This window comes from Schistocerca cancellata, chromosome 7 (genome assembly GCF_023864275.1).
Source record: "Schistocerca cancellata isolate TAMUIC-IGC-003103 chromosome 7, iqSchCanc2.1, whole genome shotgun sequence".
Lineage (NCBI taxonomy): Eukaryota > Metazoa > Arthropoda > Insecta > Orthoptera > Acrididae > Schistocerca > Schistocerca cancellata.
The window spans coordinates 388,772,467-388,793,049 of record NC_064632.1 but is presented as its reverse complement, the minus strand read 5'-3'; the positions used below and the strand labels follow the sequence as shown (position 1 = coordinate 388,793,049).

The following is a 20,583-nucleotide window of genomic DNA, read 5'->3' as shown; positions in this document are numbered from 1 at the left end:
GCTATGAGAGTGTACCTTCAAAATGCATTTTGAATTTAAAGAATGGTAATCTTAACAATGCCAACAACAAGGAGTGAGAAGATTCCTAAATACCAATACTCCATGTTAATACTGACAAAAATCCATGGTTTGACTTGGCTTGGTATGGGTAAATAACTTCACACATGGTAGAATTAAACAACGTGTTCGCAGCATTAGTTTTAAGATGAGGGTCTACACTTACAACTTCAAATAAAAACTAACTTCATAGTTAGTAAGATGATCTGTGCACATTCTTTTATAAAATAGGTGTGTGTGTGTGTGTGTGTGTGTGTGTGTGTCTCAGACTTTGTGGTCAAAATTAGTTTCAGAAGACTTTACAATTTTTTAGTAAATGATAATGAGTTTACTTTAGTTCTGTGTGAAGTGAAATCCTTACAATACTTGTACTCACTGTATGTCGGCAGTAATCATGTAGATATACAATATACCAGACAATGGTAATTTTTGGAGTGCACTGATGTGGATATGAGGAATATGTCTACTATCTTTCCTTTACTTTTGTATAATGTACTGTCATTGCAGATTGGTCAGAGGCATGGTGGTTTCTTAGGGCTCCTCCAGCGAGCTTTAGCGAGAGCGTCCCCTCACATTTGGTTTGAACGTTCTGAAGTAAAGGACAGAGAAGCAGTTGCAAGAAGGTATACCACACCATTAACAGCACCTGTGCCAAAAATTTATTTACAGATGTTGCCTTAATTAACAATTTTGCTCATAGCACAAGTTTGCAGCATATATATTTTGGAACAGATTTAAAAGTTTCTGGAAATGTACACTCAACATTTTGCAACCTACTAAATTCATGGAATTAATTAGGTTCAGAGAGGACATTACATGCAGGTATCAAATAGTCAATCAAATTAAAATCTTTGCTGGCCACTGTGGCCGAGCGGTTCTAGGCACTTCAGTCTGGAACTGCGCTGCTGCTGCGGTCGCAGGTTTGAATCCTGCCTCAGGCATGGCTGTGTGTGATGTGCTTAGGTTAGTTAGGTTTAAGTAGTTTTAAGTTCTAGGGGACTGATGACCTCAGATGTTAAGTCCCATAGTGCTTAGAGCCATTTGAACCATTATTAAAATCTTTAGTATTGCGACACGAAATATTTATTTCTCTTCACACAAATGTCAGTTTGATTACATGCTTGCTTGCTTTTATCCTCATTACTATACAATTATGTTAAATGTATCCAGCTAAGAATGGTTTATAATTTGAAAAACAACTTGTTCCAAATACACCCATTCAACACATACCTTATGTAAAGTTCTTATAAAAATGAAACTAAAAGCTTTAGCTTATATTGACTTTGACCAAATTCATAAACAAGTGAAACATACTGAGGAAAGGATACATCGTCAGCATGTGTTCGAGCCAGTGCCTCAATTAGTAAAAGAGGGCAACATCAAGGGACTTGCTGGCGTAAGTTTGAAACTTGTTTCTAAAAACTGGAGCATGTGTGTAATACATGACATATAGCAAACATTGTTAAATTCAAGGTGAATAAATTTCTATAAAAATTTCCAATTTTATTATTGTATATACAGGGTGAGCAATGTAAAACAAAACTCAAAATGTAACTGCTGCAGAATCAGTAAATTATGTTTGAATGAAATTTTATGTTGGTACACAAATGTTGCATTTATTAATACTATTGTTAGTAAAGATGTTAAAAATGATTATCCTAGGCGTTGGCGCACTTTTGTGCCAGACTGAATATATTGAGTCATCTGATGCAAAATGTAAATTGCGTTGATTTCTCATTGAATGTTAATCTTCAGTTCATCAAAATTGTGGGGGTTAGAAGCATACACAATTCCCTTTAAGGAACGAAAGGAAGTGATCTCAAGTAGCCAGCTCTTGAGAACATGGAGGTCACTGGCCACTGCTGGCAACGCGTTCATTTGTGAAACTTTCATGAATGTGATTCAGTGAAACATTGCTCCATCTTGTTGGAAGATAATGTTTTCTTTTTAATTATCAATCAGTTGTGCATAAAAGTCCTTGAAAATTGTGGAGTAAACATGTGGATTGACAGTTCAGTCAAAAAATATTTTTCCCACTTTACGATTATTGGAAAGGTACAGTAATACCAATACCTGGTGTTCTGAATCTTAACATGGCTGGATAAATGAAACTGTGCCTTGTCTGACATGAAATATGTCATTAGATCTATTTGTCCACTATCGATGTTTTCAAGAAGCCAGTTGCAATAATCAATCATTTGCCTATCTTCTTCAGTTGTTGCACAGCAGTAATGTGGTAAGATTTATATTTTAATTCATGAAAAATTTTAACAGCAGATTGTTGGGATGACTTGCTTAATGTTGTTTTTTGGACTGACAATAATTCTTTAAATATTGACAATACCTGCGGAGACCTTATAAAAGGAATTTGAAACCAAAGCTGTTGTATGACCTCCATTGTGTCTCCTACTTTCTTCTGGGATCACAGCATTTGGAAATTTTTCTATGATCACTTGACGAGCTTTTTCAAACTATTGAGAAAAAATGTAGTCTTCAGCTCTATAGTTATTCTCTCCTAGACTGTATAGGCATTTTACACACACACACACACACACACACACACACACACACACATTTGTAGCCGCAACACTCCACTGCAATGAAGTATATACGGTATACTCCTCATTTTGGCTCAGTTGTCTTCCATTGCCGACGTGGGTTAGCATCAGCTGCTGCCTGCCAGCGCCTCTCTCTCTCTCTCTCTCTCTCTCTCTCTCTCTCTCTCTCTCTCTCTCTCTCTCTCTCTCTCTGTGTGTGTGTGTGTGTGTGTGTGTGTGTGTGTGTGTGTGTGTGTGTGTGTGTGTGTGTCCGTCCATAAATAGTGTTGTGTTCGGTTTTACATTGCTCTCACTGTATATTGGAACACCAGATATTAAAAATATATACAGTTTTTACCAGTATAACTTCAGTGATGATTTGCACCTGATACTAAGAAAGTCTTCTTCTGTAATTTTTCAGGCTTCGTGAGCATGTGTCTGATCCTAACAATCCTCCAATTCTCATTTTCCCTGAAGGAACATGCATTAACAATACATCAGTTATGCAGTTCAAGAAAGGAAGCTTTGAAGTTGGAGGTGTAATTTATCCTGTAGCCATAAAGGTAATATTGCTTTCAGTACGTCTGTTTCATTGTTTGCTTACTTTGGGGTAAATTAGGAGCATGCACGCTGCCAATGTAGTGTCCAATTGAGACATGCTATATTAGACAGATTACATGGCGTGTAGTTTAGTAGCAACCTGAAATAGGAACTGTCAAATGCTGTAAAGATAATCATTATACAACCAACTTAATTGTTTTGGCATCAGAATCTGTTGCTTTGTTGTGTCAGCAAATACAATACAGGGTACTGAAAGAGAGTGAAATATATTGAGAGATGGTAGTACTAGTACTAACATAAGAAGGTCTAACCAAGATGTATTCTGAAAAATCTACTGTGATGTCTGAAGACATCTTCGTAGGAAGAGCCTAGTTTGATATCCAATCTACATGTGCATCTGCACCTAATATGTGGCAGAAAGTAGTTTTCATTGTACCAAATCTCAGGATTTCTCCCTGTTTCATTAGGAAATGGAGCATGTAAAGAATGTTTGTGTAAATGCCTCTGTGCATGCTGTAGTCCAATCTTGTCTTCATAATATCTTCAGGAATGATATTTAGGTTGCTGCAGTTTAGTCAAAATTTTAAAGGCTTTTGTGGGATAATTGGTATCTGTCGTCAAATATCGGGTTGTTCAGGTTTTTCAGCATGCAACATCTTTCTCTACCGTGGACCAAATGAACCTATTTTGGTGCCCTTTTTCTGTGTACAAACATAGGTTGTATACGACCCAGAACAATGGGGAAATCCGGCAAAAACTTGGGAATTTCTTCATCTGGGAAAAACTTGGGAATTTCTTCATCTGGGAAAAACTTGGGAATTTCTTCATCTGGGAAAAACCTTGAATTTTTCATAGTTTCAGTTTTCAGTTAAATTTTTGGAATTCTGACTGATGGGAACTGATATTTTAACTAATAATTTTTCTTTAGTCTCTTGCTGCAGCAATAAAACAAACAAGAGAATGACACCAAAATAAATTTTGGTTGCAAAGAAAATGCACCCCACACACACACACACACACACACACACACACACACACACACACACACACAGTGCACACAGAAGAACCTGCCAACTGCAGCAAAATGTATCAAAGGCTTTAGGATGAAGATTACACAACACAAACCTGTGTTCAGTGGATGTGATGTCACAACTGTTTGTTACTGAAGGGTTCCACACATGAGCGGCAGATCAGTGATCAGTCACATGGGTGACAATTGCACATATGCATGAGCAAATTGTAGCAATTGGTCTCTGGTCATGTGGAAATCCCAGGCAGTCTGATGGATAGCATTCATTTTGTGCACGCAATATGGCTGCCTGGCTGGTTAACAGAGACTCGTTTCTCTATTTATTAAGCATGGTTGTGCAGCTTCATTTAGCTTTGCCCATGTTTAGTAAGGAATTAACACTAGAATTTAAAGTTACCCAGGGACCCCGAACTACTCTGAAAAGTGAAGTTGAAGAGGGAGTTGCCACTTATATTAAGAAGCAATACAAAATACTCTCTCCGTTTTGGAGTGATTAGCATTTTGAAGCTTGTGCTATAGAAGTAGGAATGACTGAGCCCACTGTATCATGACTATGAACTTCACTTCTTCTTATGATTTTGAGTTATTTATGAAATTATTACACGCATTATTAAACAGAATGACATAGATACCTACTGTAATGCTAAGACGACATTTTAATTTAAATGTTCAGCACAAACGTATTATACAGCTATACTCAAATCCCTTGTCATTTCATGTAAAGTAGTGCTCCTTTCATTTCATGTAAACTAGTGCTCCTTCATTCAATTTGTAAGGGTTACAATAATCAGTGTAGCTGCTATTGACATCTCAGTAGAAACATTGAGTAAATTGTGTAAATATTTGCAGTTAAATTATAAGACCAATGAGTAGAAAGGAATAGAGGACCAATAAAAATGAAAAGAATTGTACTGGCGCATTGGAAAGGTGTGCACAGCCCATTTGGCATCAGTGTGAAAACTGTAATATATTGTGCAAAGTACTGTACAATGCCAAGAAAGGCATTTCAAAACAAATTCAACAAATTCAATAAATTTATTTTAAATTTGTTTTGCAGGTGTTCTTGGGAACAGGGAAATCAGCCGTAACTGCTACTAAACATAGCAGTTCATTTTCCATAGCAGAACTTCCCATAACAGTGATATTCATAATTCTGATTGAAATTGCTTGTCAAATCGCTCTTGTGTGGGCTGCCAAGGCAAGCGACTGGTTACAGGCAGTAATTGCATTTGATGGATCACTGTGATCCTCGCACATGTGTGGGACCCTTAACAGGTTACAGGAAAATATTGTGAAGGGTGTTTTGAGAAGTGTTAATTTCAAAGTAAATTTCCACTTATGCGAGATGAATTATGTTATGTGACAATGTACAATGAATTTCTTAAATCGTAGAGTGTTTCACTCTCATTCAAATCGTAACACTCAGAGGACCAGCCACATAGAACGGTTTTGGATCTAGAAGACCACATTTGACCGGCATTTGATATATCTTAAAGGGTAACCTACTAAAAAACGGCGAATATTATATTTGAAAGCTTAGTTTTTCTTGAACATCTACTGTATGTATATAAATTTAAACTCTTAACTTTTCCTATTTGTGTGTTCACACTACTTAATAGTGATGTTGCTAGTGGCTGACTAAATCACGTGACATGAGCTGCAATTGGCTAATGTAAGTGCATCTCAATCTTGATTTCAAAGCATCGGAAGCTATCGTGCTGTATTTGGTGGAATTTACACTTTAGTAATGTGAAAATATGCAGTGTACATGTTGCCATGCATCAAAGATAATTACAAAATGCATTTTTTTTTGTGCTGGCTTCTGTTTCCTAAAGTGCTGGGAAGTTATACACTCGTATGTGAAACCTTTACCATTAAAAGAATTGAAAAGTTGTACAGCTATGAGGCAAAGTATATTGTCACTTAACACAAAAAGTGTGTTTTCATCTGGGAAATAGTATTTTTAACCTAGATATCCAGGAAAAATATGGAATAATTTGTCTGTGGATACATCGTGATTCATCTCCCTCTATTACTCATATTTGGTATGGGCGCCACACTTCGGCAGTATTAAAGGATGACCTGCGTGTTACTTCCACATGCAATTTACTTTGTAGACTGAATGAAATTTTCTGCGCTGTCGTACTAATGAACCAAAGTCTGTCACCTGCTTTACCTATGACTGGACCTAATGATTATTACATTTAGTATCCCTACAAAATGCTACACAGAGTTATTTGGAAGAGTTGACTGTTTCCAGTACTGATTCACTAGTATTGTGCTCATAGGGTACTAAGTTTTTGAGGCTTATAAAGTGCACAGTTTTACGTTTCTAACTGTTTAAGGCATGTTGCCAATTTTGCACCACTTTGAAAGCTTATCAATATATTTGTGTGGATGTTTAAGACATCGCTTCATTATAGATAACTGCTGCATCCTCTCCAAAAAGTCTGAGGTTACTGTTAATGTTGTCTGCCATGTTATTAATGTAGAGCATAAATAGCAGTGGTCCTAGAACACTTCTCTGGGACACACCTGCAGTTACTCTTCATCCAAGATAACATGCTGCTTGCTCTCTGCCAAGAAATCCTCACTTTGGTTGCAAATTTCATTTGATACCACATTTGATAGTACTTTTGTTGATAGTATTGGTGTTGTACAGAGTCAAATGCTTTTCTGAAGTCAAGAAATAGTGCAGTTACCTGATTGCCTTAATCATTGGCTTTCAGTATGTCAGCAGTTCAAACATTTTGGTTGGTGTATGATATTAGTACTTCTTGTTGTCTCAGGTCACTGACTCCTCTGTACAGGGTCTGTAGGCCTACCACTGACTCAGAACCCAGTTATGTTTGCAAGTATATTCTGATTAAAATTACTTGATCGTTGACACTTCACACACTTGAGCTTTCTTCCTGCAGAGCACTCAATGCCACACCAGAATTGTTTGGAATTTCCAAATTGGCACAACAAATGGTCAGTTTACTTCTAATTCCTTGGCTTGGTTTTTCCTTGATGTGTTTGGATCCCGAATCATGGATCTAGTCCTTTTCACATTTCATCATACAGAAACCCCCATCTTTGTCAAATCATATTCTTCCATGGTGCAGAAACTTATTCCCAAGGCGGATGCTTCGACACAGACGACGCCTAGTGTGCCTACATCCACCACAAGCACCAGTACTTGCACATGTACATGTCAAGGGAGAAGAGTAAGGACAAAGCAATCCAGGCAGCTGTACCAGGAAAGACCAACAGTTCCACAGCAAGAATCCAGAAGGTACAAGAAAAGCAGTGCGCCTCTCAATACCCACTTTACCGCTCATCCTTGAAGGGATAGGGTAAGGGGAAAGGCTCAAGACGTTCAGGTCAAAAATTGTCCTGAGTGGAATCAGACGTCATTATTTCCCATCTGACTGCTGAGGAGGATATCGTGGAGTTAGATGCCTTGGATCCAGGCAGCCCCTCCAGTCATCGGTAGATCAAAACATATTGCAAAATGATTTTGAAAAGATATCTGTATGGTGCGAAAATTGGCAGTTGAGACTAAATAATGAAAAATGTGAGGTCACCCACTAGTGCTAAAAGGAATCCATTACTCTTCAGTTACACGATAAATCAATCAAATCTAAAGGCCATAAATTCAACTAAATACCCAGAAATTTGAAGTGCCTTTAACAAAGGAATCACCTTCAGAGGTGATAAGGTACCAAAGTAGAGAAGGCATTAGCATATTTCATCAAAATATAAGAGGTATTAGAGACAGAGTTGTTTAACTGCTTATTGGTATATCGGAGCACCATATAAATAATTTGACAATTCAGAGGCTACCTTTCTGAGGATACAGACCAGCTGGCTGTTTTTCAAGGAGTTCTTTACGGAGTGGAGAAGTGACCATGTATGTAACACAAACAAACAAACAAAAAAAGCAGTATTCCTTTTGAGTCCGTAAACAAATCATGGCACTGCACTGAACAGGTATTTGAATGTTGTGCAGGGATAGTTGAATTTAGTGAAGCTTAACTGCTTAACTTCTAATTGTTTTTGTTTATAGATCCCTTAACTCTGACTTCAGAGTATTTTTGCTGAAGCTAGAGAGGGTTCTTGGTTCACTTTGTAGGAAGTACCAAAAATTAGTTGTATGTGGTGACTTCAACATCAATTTTGTATGTTCTTGTGCAAGAAAAGGATGTTGGAAGATCTCCTAAATTCATATGATCTGATGCAGAATGTGTTTTTTTTTTTCCAACCAGGGTGCGTTGGAACAGTGGCACAGCCATAGACAATATTTTTATTCATACTTCGTTACTAAATGGGCATTCTGTTAGTATAAGGGTGAATGACCTTTCAGACAATGCTGCCCAATTTTAACACTAAAACGTTTTTGTACTCAAACAAATGTTATACATAATTACAAACTATATAGAAAAGCTAATCCAGTGGCAATAGTGTTTTTTAAACCTCGTTAAGGAACAAGTGTGGCAAGATATTTATAGTGCTGATATCATAGATGACAAATATAATGCTTCCCTTAACACATTTCTCATGCTCTTTGAAAGTTGCTTTCCATTGGAACATCGTAAACAGGGTACTAGCAGTAAAAGGAAGCCTGGGTGACTGACTAGTGGGATAAGGATATAAAGTAGAACAAAGTGGAAATTATATCAAAATGTTAGACGTAGTCGCAATCAATCTACAGTTTCCCGTTACAAACAGTATTGTAAGGCGCTTAAAAATGTTATTAGCAAGGTAAAGTGCATGTGGTATGCAAATAGAATAGCCAATTCACAGGATAAAATTAAAACCATATGGTCAGTCATGAAGAAAGTGTCCGGTCAGCAGCACAAGGTTGATGATATAAAGTCAATTCATAGTAAACCTATTTCTGTTACTGATAAGTCAGATATATGTACGATATTTAACAATCATTTTCTGAGCATTGACAGTGAATTAAATAAAAACTTAGTTTCTTCAGGGAATCATATAACTCTCTTGGAAAATGACTTTCCAAGATTGATATCTGAAATACTCTTCTGTGATACTGACAAGGGGGAGATTGAGTCAATATTTAAATCACTTAAGACTGAGGACTGCCATGGGTATTGCTTGGCCATATTAGTAATTTTTCCTTTAAGAACAGTCAGTTTCCTGAATGATTAAAGTACTCAGTAGTAAACCGGCTTTATAAAAAGGGAGAAAGGGGATAAGGTAGACAATTTTAGACCTATTTCTATGCCATCAGTGTTTGCTAAAGTTAGTGAAAATGCTGTGTATGTAAGGATAATTGACCATTTTATTTCACATAATCTGCTATAAAATGTACAGTTCTGTTTTAGAAATGGTTTAACAACTGAAAATGCTGTATTCTCTTTTCTCTGTGAGGTACTGGATCCAGGGTGGCACACGAAATGTTACCAATTGTTTCTTTCACAATTTATGACGCACATTAGATATCCCGCTGGGATCTCTACAGCAGTACCAGCAGAGCTTGGAAAAACAAATGAGTTACAAAATGATGTGTAATTCACAATACTGCTGCTAGGAGACTAGTAAGCAGCAATGGCTGACAATTGAAGACTGACGACACAGCAACGATCGGCAATTGTGTTACTTCTTCATGAAACGAAAAACCTTGTTGTGACTCAGAGGCATTTACAACAGTTTAACACACGATGGGTCTCTTGCAAGAAGACCATCCACAGGTTGTATCATAAATTTGTACAGGAAGGAACAGTATTGGAAGCGAAGCGACCTCAGCCTAAGCCTGTTTGTTCGCCGAAGAATATTGAACCGGTATGAGTTGCTGTACAGAGAAGTACCGGGAAATCGTGTAGAAAGGCAGCAGTGCAACTGGTAATATCCAGATGCTCTGTTCAACACATTCTTAAAAGTGACCTCTGTGTGTACGCATACAAGATGACCTCGGCACAGAAGCCCACTGAAGAACACAAGCAGCAGAGACTACTGTTGCTCAGTGGGCAGAGGATAGGGAAGAAAATCTCAGCAACGTTTCGTTTTCAGACGAGGCACATTTTCATTTAGACGGTGTGGTTAACAAACAAAATGTATGCTTTTTGGGCCACTGAAAACCAACAAGTGTTTCATGAGCGACAACATTATGCTCGAAGGATTACAGCGTGGGCAGAAATTTCCAGTCACGGACTTATTGGACCCTTTTTCGTTGAAGAAACTGTGAACAGCGAGCGTTATTTGAGCATGCTTTGCAATAGCTTCATTCCACAGCTTCTTGCTACTGCCTTGCCCTTCAACACGCAGTGGTTCATGCAAGATGGAGCAATGCCACATACTTCAAACACTGTGTTGGAGTTTTTACACGAGCATTTCGACATGCGGATCATTTCACTCAGGTTTCCAGGTCACTTCAATGACACACAAAATTGGCCCCCCAATAGTTGAGACCTCAATCCATGTGACTTTTTTCTTTGGGTGTATCTAAAGGAAAAAATTTTCCCGAAACGTCCACATGATTTAATGGAGTTCAGAAGACTTATTCGTCAAGCTTGCAGTGAAATTACGGAAGACATGTGCCGTAGGGTAATCACTAACTTCAGTGTTCGTTTGAAGGAAGTTAGGAAATGAAGTGGTGGACATATTGAGCATGTGCTGAGTTAGAACAAATCTCCATGGACGGCTCTTCATTGTAGTAAATATTCCTTTCATATTGTATTGACAATAAAGTTTATATTCAAAAACAAAATGGTAAGACATTTCGTGTGCCACCCTGTAGATTAAACAAAAGATTTCAAATGTTAGGCATCATTTTTGATTTAATTAAGGCATTTGATTGTGTTGATTACAAAATATTGCTCCAGAAGTTGGGCCGCTATGGAAATGGGGAGTAGTTCACCATTGGCTCACCTCTTACTTTAATGAAGACAGCAAAAGGTTTGTATCCACAGTGTTGAGAATGGGGCATGGTTGAAAGGGGGGGGGGGGGGTTGTGCTGGGGCCAATCCTGCTCCTTATTTATACAAATGATATGCCCTTTAGTATTACAGGTGATTCTAAAATATTTCTGTTTGCTGATGACACTACTTTGGTAATAAAGGAAGTTGTGTGCAACATTGGCACTGTTTCAAATACTGCAGTTCTTGACAAAAGTTCATTGCCTGTATAAAATAAACTAATGCTAAATCACAATAAGACTCAGTTTTTACAGTTTCTAACAGACACAATTCAACAGAACCTGACATTTTAATTTCACAGAATGGGCACATGATTAGTGAAACTGAACAGTTCAAATTTGTAGGTGTTCAGATAGATAATAAACTATCATGGAAAGCTGACATTCAGGATCTTATTCAAAGACTTCATGCTGCCAGTTTTACTATTCGAGCAGTTCTGAAGTTATTGATAGTTTGACGCGAAAAGTAGTCTACTTTGCTTATTTTCATTCACATATGATATTATATTTTTGGGTAACTCTTCCCATTCTCAAAGGATATTTTTGGCTCAGAAATGGGCAGTTCGGACAATAAGCGGTAAAATTTCGCAAACCTCTTGTCGACCCCTATTCACGAGTCTGGGTATTCCGACATTGGCTTCTCAATATATATGTTCTTTACTGTCATTTCTTGTTAACAATATCAGCTACCACAAAAATTAAAAAACCTTAGCAGTAACCCATGTGCTTTCAAATGGAAACTGAGGAGTTTCCTCATAGGTCACCCCTTCTATTCTGTCAAGGGGTCCCTTGAAAAATTAAGCTAATTGCTGTTATATTGTTGAATGTGTTTATATAAACTTATGGCTTGTCTTTTTTTTGGGTTAATAAACATATTTATTTAAAGAAAGTTTCACAATAGCAAAAACTGTGTGTAACTCATTTACTTTCTGACACAGACTGGCAGTCACATTACAATTTCTGACCACAGAGGAACTGTCCCAGTTGACGAAGGCCTTTGCAACAAGATTTGTGGCAAATACATTATTTGTAATAAATAACATCGAATATTGCAGATAATACTTCTGTTGAATTATAAGACAGTCCCAGAATCTTTTAGAAAGTAAAAGGAGAGAAGAAACATGAAAAAAACTGAGAGGCAGTGGATGTGAACCTCCTCTTTTCTCTCCACAGCTCAAGATACAATCAGTTGCGCTACGGCTTCAACATGATAGCCATGCCTCCATTATTGTATGCAAAATCTAGAGACTAAATCTACAAACGTCATTATTTGATATTCAATTTACAAATTTTACCAGAATGATGGGCATTTGATAGATCATTAGTGTGCCCTAGCACTGAAACTATACCATTTCATACCACACAATTTACAATACTGGAAACATAACATACAGGTAGTCTTTAACTGCTGATTGTGGTTTCCTGTTATTTTATTATAACAAATTGTAGCTAATTTCATTAATTTTTAAGAGATCCTAAATTTGCAAATGCTTTGAAACACCTTGTGTTCAGACAATATACCGTATGATGAAGAAAACCCACCAAATATGAAGATTAACACTATGCAATACAGCAGCTTGTGACGAAAAAACAATGTTGCATCTCACTGGCTACAGACCTTTGTACCAGGCAAAAATCTGACATACCAAATTCTTGATTTCACACTACACATTGTAGTGGAATATGGAATTCCACACTGTGACGTCACCAGCCTCTCATCCACGTGCATCCTCTTGCCCCTTGAGAGGATGGCTGTAATACTTACAATGTAGGTTGTACTTAATAGTCAAAAAATATACACTCCTGGAAATTGAAATAAGAACACTGTGAATTCATTGTCCCAGGAAGGGGAAACTTTATTGACACATTCCTGGGGTCAGATACATCACATGATCACACTGACAGAACCACAGGCACATAGACACAGGCAACAGAGCATGCACAATGTCGGCACTAGTACAGTGTATATCCACCTTTCGCAGCAATGCAGGCTGCTATTCTCCCATGGAGACGATCGTAGAGATGCTGGATGTAGTCCTGTGGAACGGCTTGCCATGCCATTTCCACCTGGCGCCTCAGTTGGACCAGCGTTCGTGCTGGACGTGCAGACCGCGTGAGACGACGCTTCATCCAGTCCCAAACATGCTCAATGGGGGACAGATCCGGAGATCTTGCTGGCCAGGGTAGTTGACTTACACCTTCTAGAGCACGTTGGGTGGCACGGGATACATGCGGACGTGCATTGTCCTGTTGGAACAGCAAGTTCCCTTGCCGGTCTAGGAATGGTAGAACGATGGGTTCGATGACGGTTTGGATGTACCGTGCACTATTCAGTGTCCCCTCGACGATCACCAGTGGTGTACGGCCAGTGTAGGAGATCGCTCCCCACACCATGATGCCGGGTGTTGGCCCTGTGTGCCTCGGTCGTATGCATTCCTGATTGTGGCGCTCACCTGCTCGGCGCCAAACACGCATACGACCATCATTGGCACCAAGGCAGAAGCGACTCTCATCGCTGAAGATGACACGTCTCCATTCGTCCCTCCATTCACGCCTGTCGCGACACCACTGGAGGCGGGCTGCACGATGTTGGGGTGTGAGCGGAAGACGGCCTAACGGTGTGCGGGACCGTAGCCCAGCTTCATGGAGACGGTTGCGAATGGTCCTCGCCGATACCCCAGGAGCAACAGTGTCCCTAATTTGCTGGGAAGTGGCGGTGCGGTCCCCTACGGCACTGCGTAGGATCCTACGGTCTTGGCGTGCATCCGTGCGTCGCTGCGGTCCGGTCCCAGGTCGACGGGCACGTGCACCTTCCGCCGACCACTGGCGACAACATCGATGTACTGTGGAGACCTCACGCCCCACGTGTTGAGCAATTCGGCGGTACGTCCACCCGGCCTCCCGCATGCCCACTATACGCCCTCGCTCAAAGTCCGTCAACAGCACATACGGTTCACGTCCACGCTGTCGCGGCATGCTACCAGTGTTAAAGACTGCGATGGAGCTCCGTATGCCACGGCAAACTGGCTGACACTGACGGCGGCGGTGCACAAATGCTGCGCAGCTAGCGCCATTCGACGGCCAACACCGCGGTTCCTGGTGTGTCCGCTGTGCCGTGCGTGTGATCATTGCTTGTACAGCCCTCTCGCAGTGTCCGGAGCAAGTATGGTGGGTCTGACACACCGGTGTCAATGTGTTCTTTTTTCCATTTCCAGGAGTGTAGTATTTAATGACACATGCACAAGTTTCAATACAATCAATAGGAGATAATGAGGAAATGACACAATCAGCATGTTTAGAATGTATGTAATTTGTTATACTTTAGATTTTCAAACTCCCTTATTTACATAAAGGAAAACTCCAAAGTTGGCTTATATGTGTAAATAAGCATTTGGATAGTACAGATATTCCTCAGAAAATTCGTATACTAGCATATCAAAGATGAGTATTGCAGTGTTAGTTTATCTCACTAGAACAGCAAAAGTCGTGGAGCTTAATAAAGAAGTCTTAGTCATAGGTGGTGTGCAACATGATGCTTATCCATGGCAATGCGTCCCTCTACTCTTAAGCATAAGAAATAGTGCAGTACGGACATTATTGTTGTTGCATGTGCTGACCTGCAATCCTGTACTTCCTCAACATAGTTGACAGGAGTGATATTAACCGATTCCTTGAAGTGTCCTCATAACCTAAGAGATTGAGGTCTGGAGAATGAGACAGCCAGGGTACGGGGACTCCCCTACCAATCCAGTGGTCCAGAAATGTGAGCATCAGATGTTCATGCAAATTTCTGCAAAAATGTTCTGGTACATCATTGTGCGTGTAACACATCCTCCAGTAGAGGTAGGCAGTGTGCTTATGATGTACGTTATAATACACACTAGTTAATCTTTGTGATAACATGTACGGTTGTCCACAAGTTTACAGAGAAACTGTGCCACTGCCATCTTTTGACATTGTGTATGGATTTTCATCGGGATTTTCACCGGCTTTCACATGCTGATAATGTAAACACCTGGATTGATTTCAAACAAATTTGGCATGTAGACAGCAAACTTCATGAGTATCAGCACTGAGCTTTTTCAGACTGTGACATAGTAGTCTGTCCCTCAAGACAGGCGTGTTGTGTGGGGATAGTATCAGCCTGTCTTATTGATCTGCTTTGGATGGCAGCATACACATCAGGTGCAAGAAATTTTTCTCCAGACACACATCCCTCTGTGTGTAGGCAGCCCTGCATGACAGGCATGTTGGCATAATATTGGCATGCTTTATCAATCTGTTTTGCAGGGGCTACACATACAGATGGTTGTGGGAGTGGGAGGAGGTGATGTGTGCAATATATGTGGTGAACGTAAATGTGAACAAAGCTGTGGGGAAAGAGTTAGTTAGCAAATAATGCAAGATTGATGAAAGAAGTGTAGTCCTTGTGTCTGAGTGTGCTGATGGTGGTGCAGATACAATTATTATTCATAAAGTACAGCTCAGACACAAGTATGACTCGTGCCTTCAGCTGCTTTTCATTGTCACACTCTGGATCTGGTATTTCCATACACTAAATAGAACACGTGCTCCCCCAGTTCAGGTGTGTGAACTGATCGAGGATTTGCTCAGTTTAGGGCTGCTAGAGAACCTATGTGTCTTAAGAAGCCGGAAATGTCTTCCAAACAGTTTAAGAGTTGGTACTCTACGATGTGGATATTTTGCAGCATAGTGGGTACAGGCTTGCTTAAGTCAAGCAGAAAATTATGCCTGCTCTATAATGCTTGAAGTAGTGGCCTTCCATTGCTAAAAGATGGTGGGAAAGAGAGAAGATAGTCTGCTGTTTGTACATGTGAATGATTCAGCATTAACGGTAAATCACAAAGTGAGGTAACTTGCATAAGTAAGACACTAAAATACAAACAGTTGTGAGTAATTTACTTTGTAATAACACACTAACAATACTGAAAGGACACTAAGAGTCAAACCATACAACTGACTGCAGACTGCCTAATGCTCAGACTAATGTTACTTAGTGTTCTGTGATATGGAAAGTGATATGGAAAGATAGCAAAAAACACTGTTGGAGTGTCAGTATAATGGTTGTGCTCAAAACTGCAACCAAATGTTTCTCTCTCCAATGAACAAATGTTAATGTCTCTGAAGTGTGTTTTTCAGGACTCGTGTTTACTGGTCTTACTTTTCTTGTTTTGGTGAGTACTGCCATCTCTCAAAATATTCAGTGTGACATTATTTTTACCATTTTGTATATTTACATTTCATCTTACCTCAGAGCTCTATGTCTCTAGTGCTTTTGGAGAAAATAATGACAAATATGAATTAGAATATTGCCAAATTTCTAAATTAAAATGGATATTCTATTGTGGAGCATTGTGTACTCTCCCTTACAAACTGTAAGCAGTATCTGATAATTGCTAGAGCTTTACTTCGAAAGTAAATTTGAAGCTAAGTGGATCTCCAACTTGGAGCTGTGAAAGAAAACTTTTTCATTTTCAGTATGATCCAAAATTTGGTGATGCATTTTGGAACAGCAGTCGTTATTCAATGATGCAATACTTGTACATGATGATGACAAGTTGGGCCATTGTTTGTGACGTATGGTATCTGCCACCTATGTACCAGCAAGAAGGAGAGACAGCTATAGACTTTGCAAACAGGGTGAAAGGTGTTATTGCCAGGCAAGGTGGACTGGTAGATCTTATGTGGTAAGTCATTTATGAATTATGTATTTACAGCAACAAAATGTATTAAGAGAGTTTTAGGACAGAAGACCTGTGATGATATTTGCATTGCATTTGCTGTATTGTAAGCAATGGTTAACTGTAGTCCTAACTCCTTCTATTTTACTGTGTTGACTGGTGTGCTGCTCTAGCATACTTGGCAAGTTGTTGATCTTGTGCTGTGTATTCACAGCTGTTATGTGTTTTGTGTTTAATTTTAAATTGCTTGTCACCAGATTTCTTTCAATGCAATATAATTATGAGAAGCTGATTTAAACCTCTCGTTAAAAGTACTTGGAGTAACTTTAGTAATAAGGCTATTTTGCAAAGGGGCTGAGACTTCCTAGTTATATTCCTATCAAAATAAGGAGATAAATGTTATTTTTTTCCGTACTGCCTAAAACTTACCACGTGTGTGTTCTATTGGTATGTGGGTGGTAGCAGTGAAACTTTATGTAACACTTCAGAATGTTACTGCATATAAATAAATGGCAGGCACTAAGAGTAGCTATACATGAGAATTTTAAGAAAAGTATTAATTTGTAATAATTTACACACAGATAGAATTCTAAGTGGCAAACATGAACTTTGTTAATTTGGAAGATGCAATCCTTATATCACGTTTTGGTACACTTTATAGTGGCAACAAGCCAGATGTGTTGTCATATTCGTCCAGTTATAAAGTAACAATTTCAACTTCTTTTTCAAGGGATGGGCAACTGAAGCGCATGAAACCAAAGAAAGAGTGGAAAGAGAACCAGCAAAAAGAATTTAGCAAGAGACTGAAACTGGAATGAGGTTCAACTACGGTGAAACATTTCCATCATTTTATTGTTTTGAAAAAGTGGTCCCTGTGATTTGCAGTCTTTTAATTCTGGATTATTTTATATGTTTATTGTTGTCTTTATCTTTGATAACAAGAATGGCTGTGCAAACTAATTTTGGTAGTACAGCTCTGTTTACAGAAATGCTTTTTATGCAAGTATTTCTTATGTTTACATCCAGAATTCAGTGGACTGACTATTTTGTATGGTGATTACACATTTTATGTCAATTTGTGTTTGACAAGACAGGATGAGAGTTATAAAGTATGAGCAATTACATATGTTCCTGACATGATGAGTTGTGTTGTGTCTGCATTATCATTTCTGGGGATATTCATCCAGAAACTGGACATGCATATCATCTGAATGCATGTAGCCATCCTCACCAAAGAATTCACTGTATAAAATTCATTGATCATTTTTTTAGTTTCATTGATAGTTGTGTATTTGTAATTAAACATGTTTGTGTCAACTGTAGCCATTATAGCATCATAATTTGTGGCACACATTCCATGTATGCATTTTCATTTTGTTCTGTTTACATCACAGTTTGTATGACTTGTAAATTGTGTAAATGTTAAGCAGTAAAACTTGTGCTGGTGTGATAGAACCTATTTTGTATAGACCGTACCAACATTTTTAATGTGCTTTTTAATTAATAAACTCACTGTGATAACTGAAAAGCAACAAAATTACTCCTGTGGAATCTTGCAGAAGTGCCATGGTGGAAGTAAGGTATCATTGAGCTTCAGATATATCAAAATTGAGTGGAAACAACCAAGTGAGTTAACTCAGATGGCATTCATTTTCATTTATACAGTTTTGATTATTCAGGACCCAGATATTGATTCTCAAACAATTCCAAGAACTTGCTATCATGTTCAGATAAGACTGCTGGATGGCGTGACTGAGACAAGGAAATATGAGGCTGTGTAGAGTTTTTATGATATTAAAGGAGGGAATAAGTGAAGATGCCTAGTAAAATGGGTGGGAACACACTTTGTAACTTGTATATAGGCACTAGGTAATTTTATAACTTGTTTTGATGCAATAATGTCTTGAATACATTTCACTTAATGTTTTTTTTATATTTATTGTGGCAAGGAAAATAAGAGGGTTAAGCAAGATTATGGCACAAAGTATTCCATTACATATTTTGAATAACTTTATCTAAGAAATGTTGTGTTCAACTATGACTTTCCTGATAGCTTACTGTGAAGTTTTTTTTAAGGTAATAGCAAAAGCAAACTTCCCTAATGATCTTTCAATATTTTTGTACATTGCACTTCATAAGATGAAGTAAAATGACAGTAAATTATACATGAAGACTGAACAATAGGTGTAAAAGAAATGAGAGTATTGTTATTCTTACCTTAGATTTTCATTGTATATAGAAATGGACTTTCTATTGTAAGTAGTCATACCAGTCACTGCACTAAATCTGTGAAGAAAAACTTTTGTAATTTATTTGTTTGTGTACTTCACATTTTTAGAAAATGTGTGTTAAAATGGTGAGTCAAGCTGTTTTGTTGCATTTTGTATTGTTATGTACTAGCAAAGCTTGTAAATAAACTGGCAATCATTAATGCTGTTTTAGGAATCTGTGTTCCATATAAATTTTTCTTTAGTATAACCGAATTTCTTGTTGAGTAATTCATATAATTAACATTATACCAGAATATGTACGTTTTTGTCTTGCGCAGTATAACTTGAATAAAATCCTTCTGTGGATTAGGCTGCAGTATTCTATAAAATAAATACCCATTAGGGTTTTAATCATATTGACACTGGAGACATAAGCCTAAGAATTTCTATCATGGGAATTTTATTTTACATGTTGACTGCTGCACTGATGTTTCACTCCAGACTACGTTACAGCCTGAGGCATTAAAGGCTCTGCTGTGACTGCCAGCAGCCTCATGGCAGTCAATGTGTCAAACATGCTAGCAGAAATTTGTTTGAAACGGTGTCTGGCTTACCTATTTTCAAATGATTCTAAAACTGTGTACAGCTGTTAACACTATAAGAACATAATTTTAAATGGTGTTTCTTTAAAAACAGTATATACAGATTATGCAATGATTTGTGTTATCAGTAACACAGTCACCCTAAATTGTACACACTTCTCAACCTCTCATCAATCTGTTGAACAGCTATAAAATTTGAAGACTATTTACCATAGGTAAGAGGGTAAATCCTTTTTAAAAAAGAAATAGTGGGAGTAGTGAAGTAGTCAGAAAAAGGTAAGAAATACATGCAAACAATTTAGTCACCCACAGATCATCTTACAGTATTAAGCACATTGCTTCAAAATCAGTATGACAAAATTTAACAGTGCAAGTGTATATTTACTTGCATGTCTAACTTCCCAAGCATTCACACATCTACAATGTTGTGTTGTAAATAATGTAAAATGCAAACAAGCAATCTGATAATGGCAAAATAGAAGTCAATTATTTATTCATATCCCAATCACTAACTGAAATCTCTCTCTCACTTGACACTGACAGTTTGTAAAACCTGCTCTTTGTATATATACTCAACAGAAAAAGTGCTACTCTACTTGAGGATTCCTTAAGTTAGAGGGTGCTCCAGATCTTCTGGTGGCTATGGCACAGAGTATGGACCTGGCTGAAAGTCTGAATTGCAGTGACGGTACATGGACGCCAACAAATATGTTGTGCAGAAGCTAGAAAACTTTTAAGAATGCACTTAATAAGAGTTCAGCATCAACCATTCAGACTTATCTAATGGGAGATAACTATGAATGGAAGAAAAGTTTTCCCTTCAATGTGGTTTAGAAAAATCATGTATATTTGTCTTTTATCACAATGACTGCCACATGAACCAAAGTTGGCTCACTGTTACACAGGTTGTGATGCCACGTGAACTATATTTGGTCCATGTATACATTGTATGTGGGCCTCGT

At 38.2% G+C, this 20,583-nt stretch overlaps 1 protein-coding gene across 2 annotated transcripts in view; it reads left to right on the top strand.

Annotated features, from left to right (window-relative positions):
- The window catches only part of LOC126091925 (glycerol-3-phosphate acyltransferase 3), a 225,082-nt gene extending 205,828 nt beyond the window's left edge, over window positions 1-19,254 (top strand). For both annotated transcript variants that reach the window (XM_049907247.1, XM_049907246.1), the window contains 4 exons: window positions 565-680; window positions 3,016-3,157; window positions 16,607-16,815; window positions 17,540-19,254. In XM_049907247.1, coding sequence (XP_049763204.1) covers window positions 565-680; window positions 3,016-3,157; window positions 16,607-16,815; window positions 17,540-17,627 — 555 coding nt within the window. In that variant the 3' untranslated portion in view covers window positions 17,628-19,254. The remainder of the gene's footprint in view (window positions 1-564; window positions 681-3,015; window positions 3,158-16,606; window positions 16,816-17,539) is intronic.
- Window positions 19,255-20,583: the final 1,329 nt, after the last annotated feature.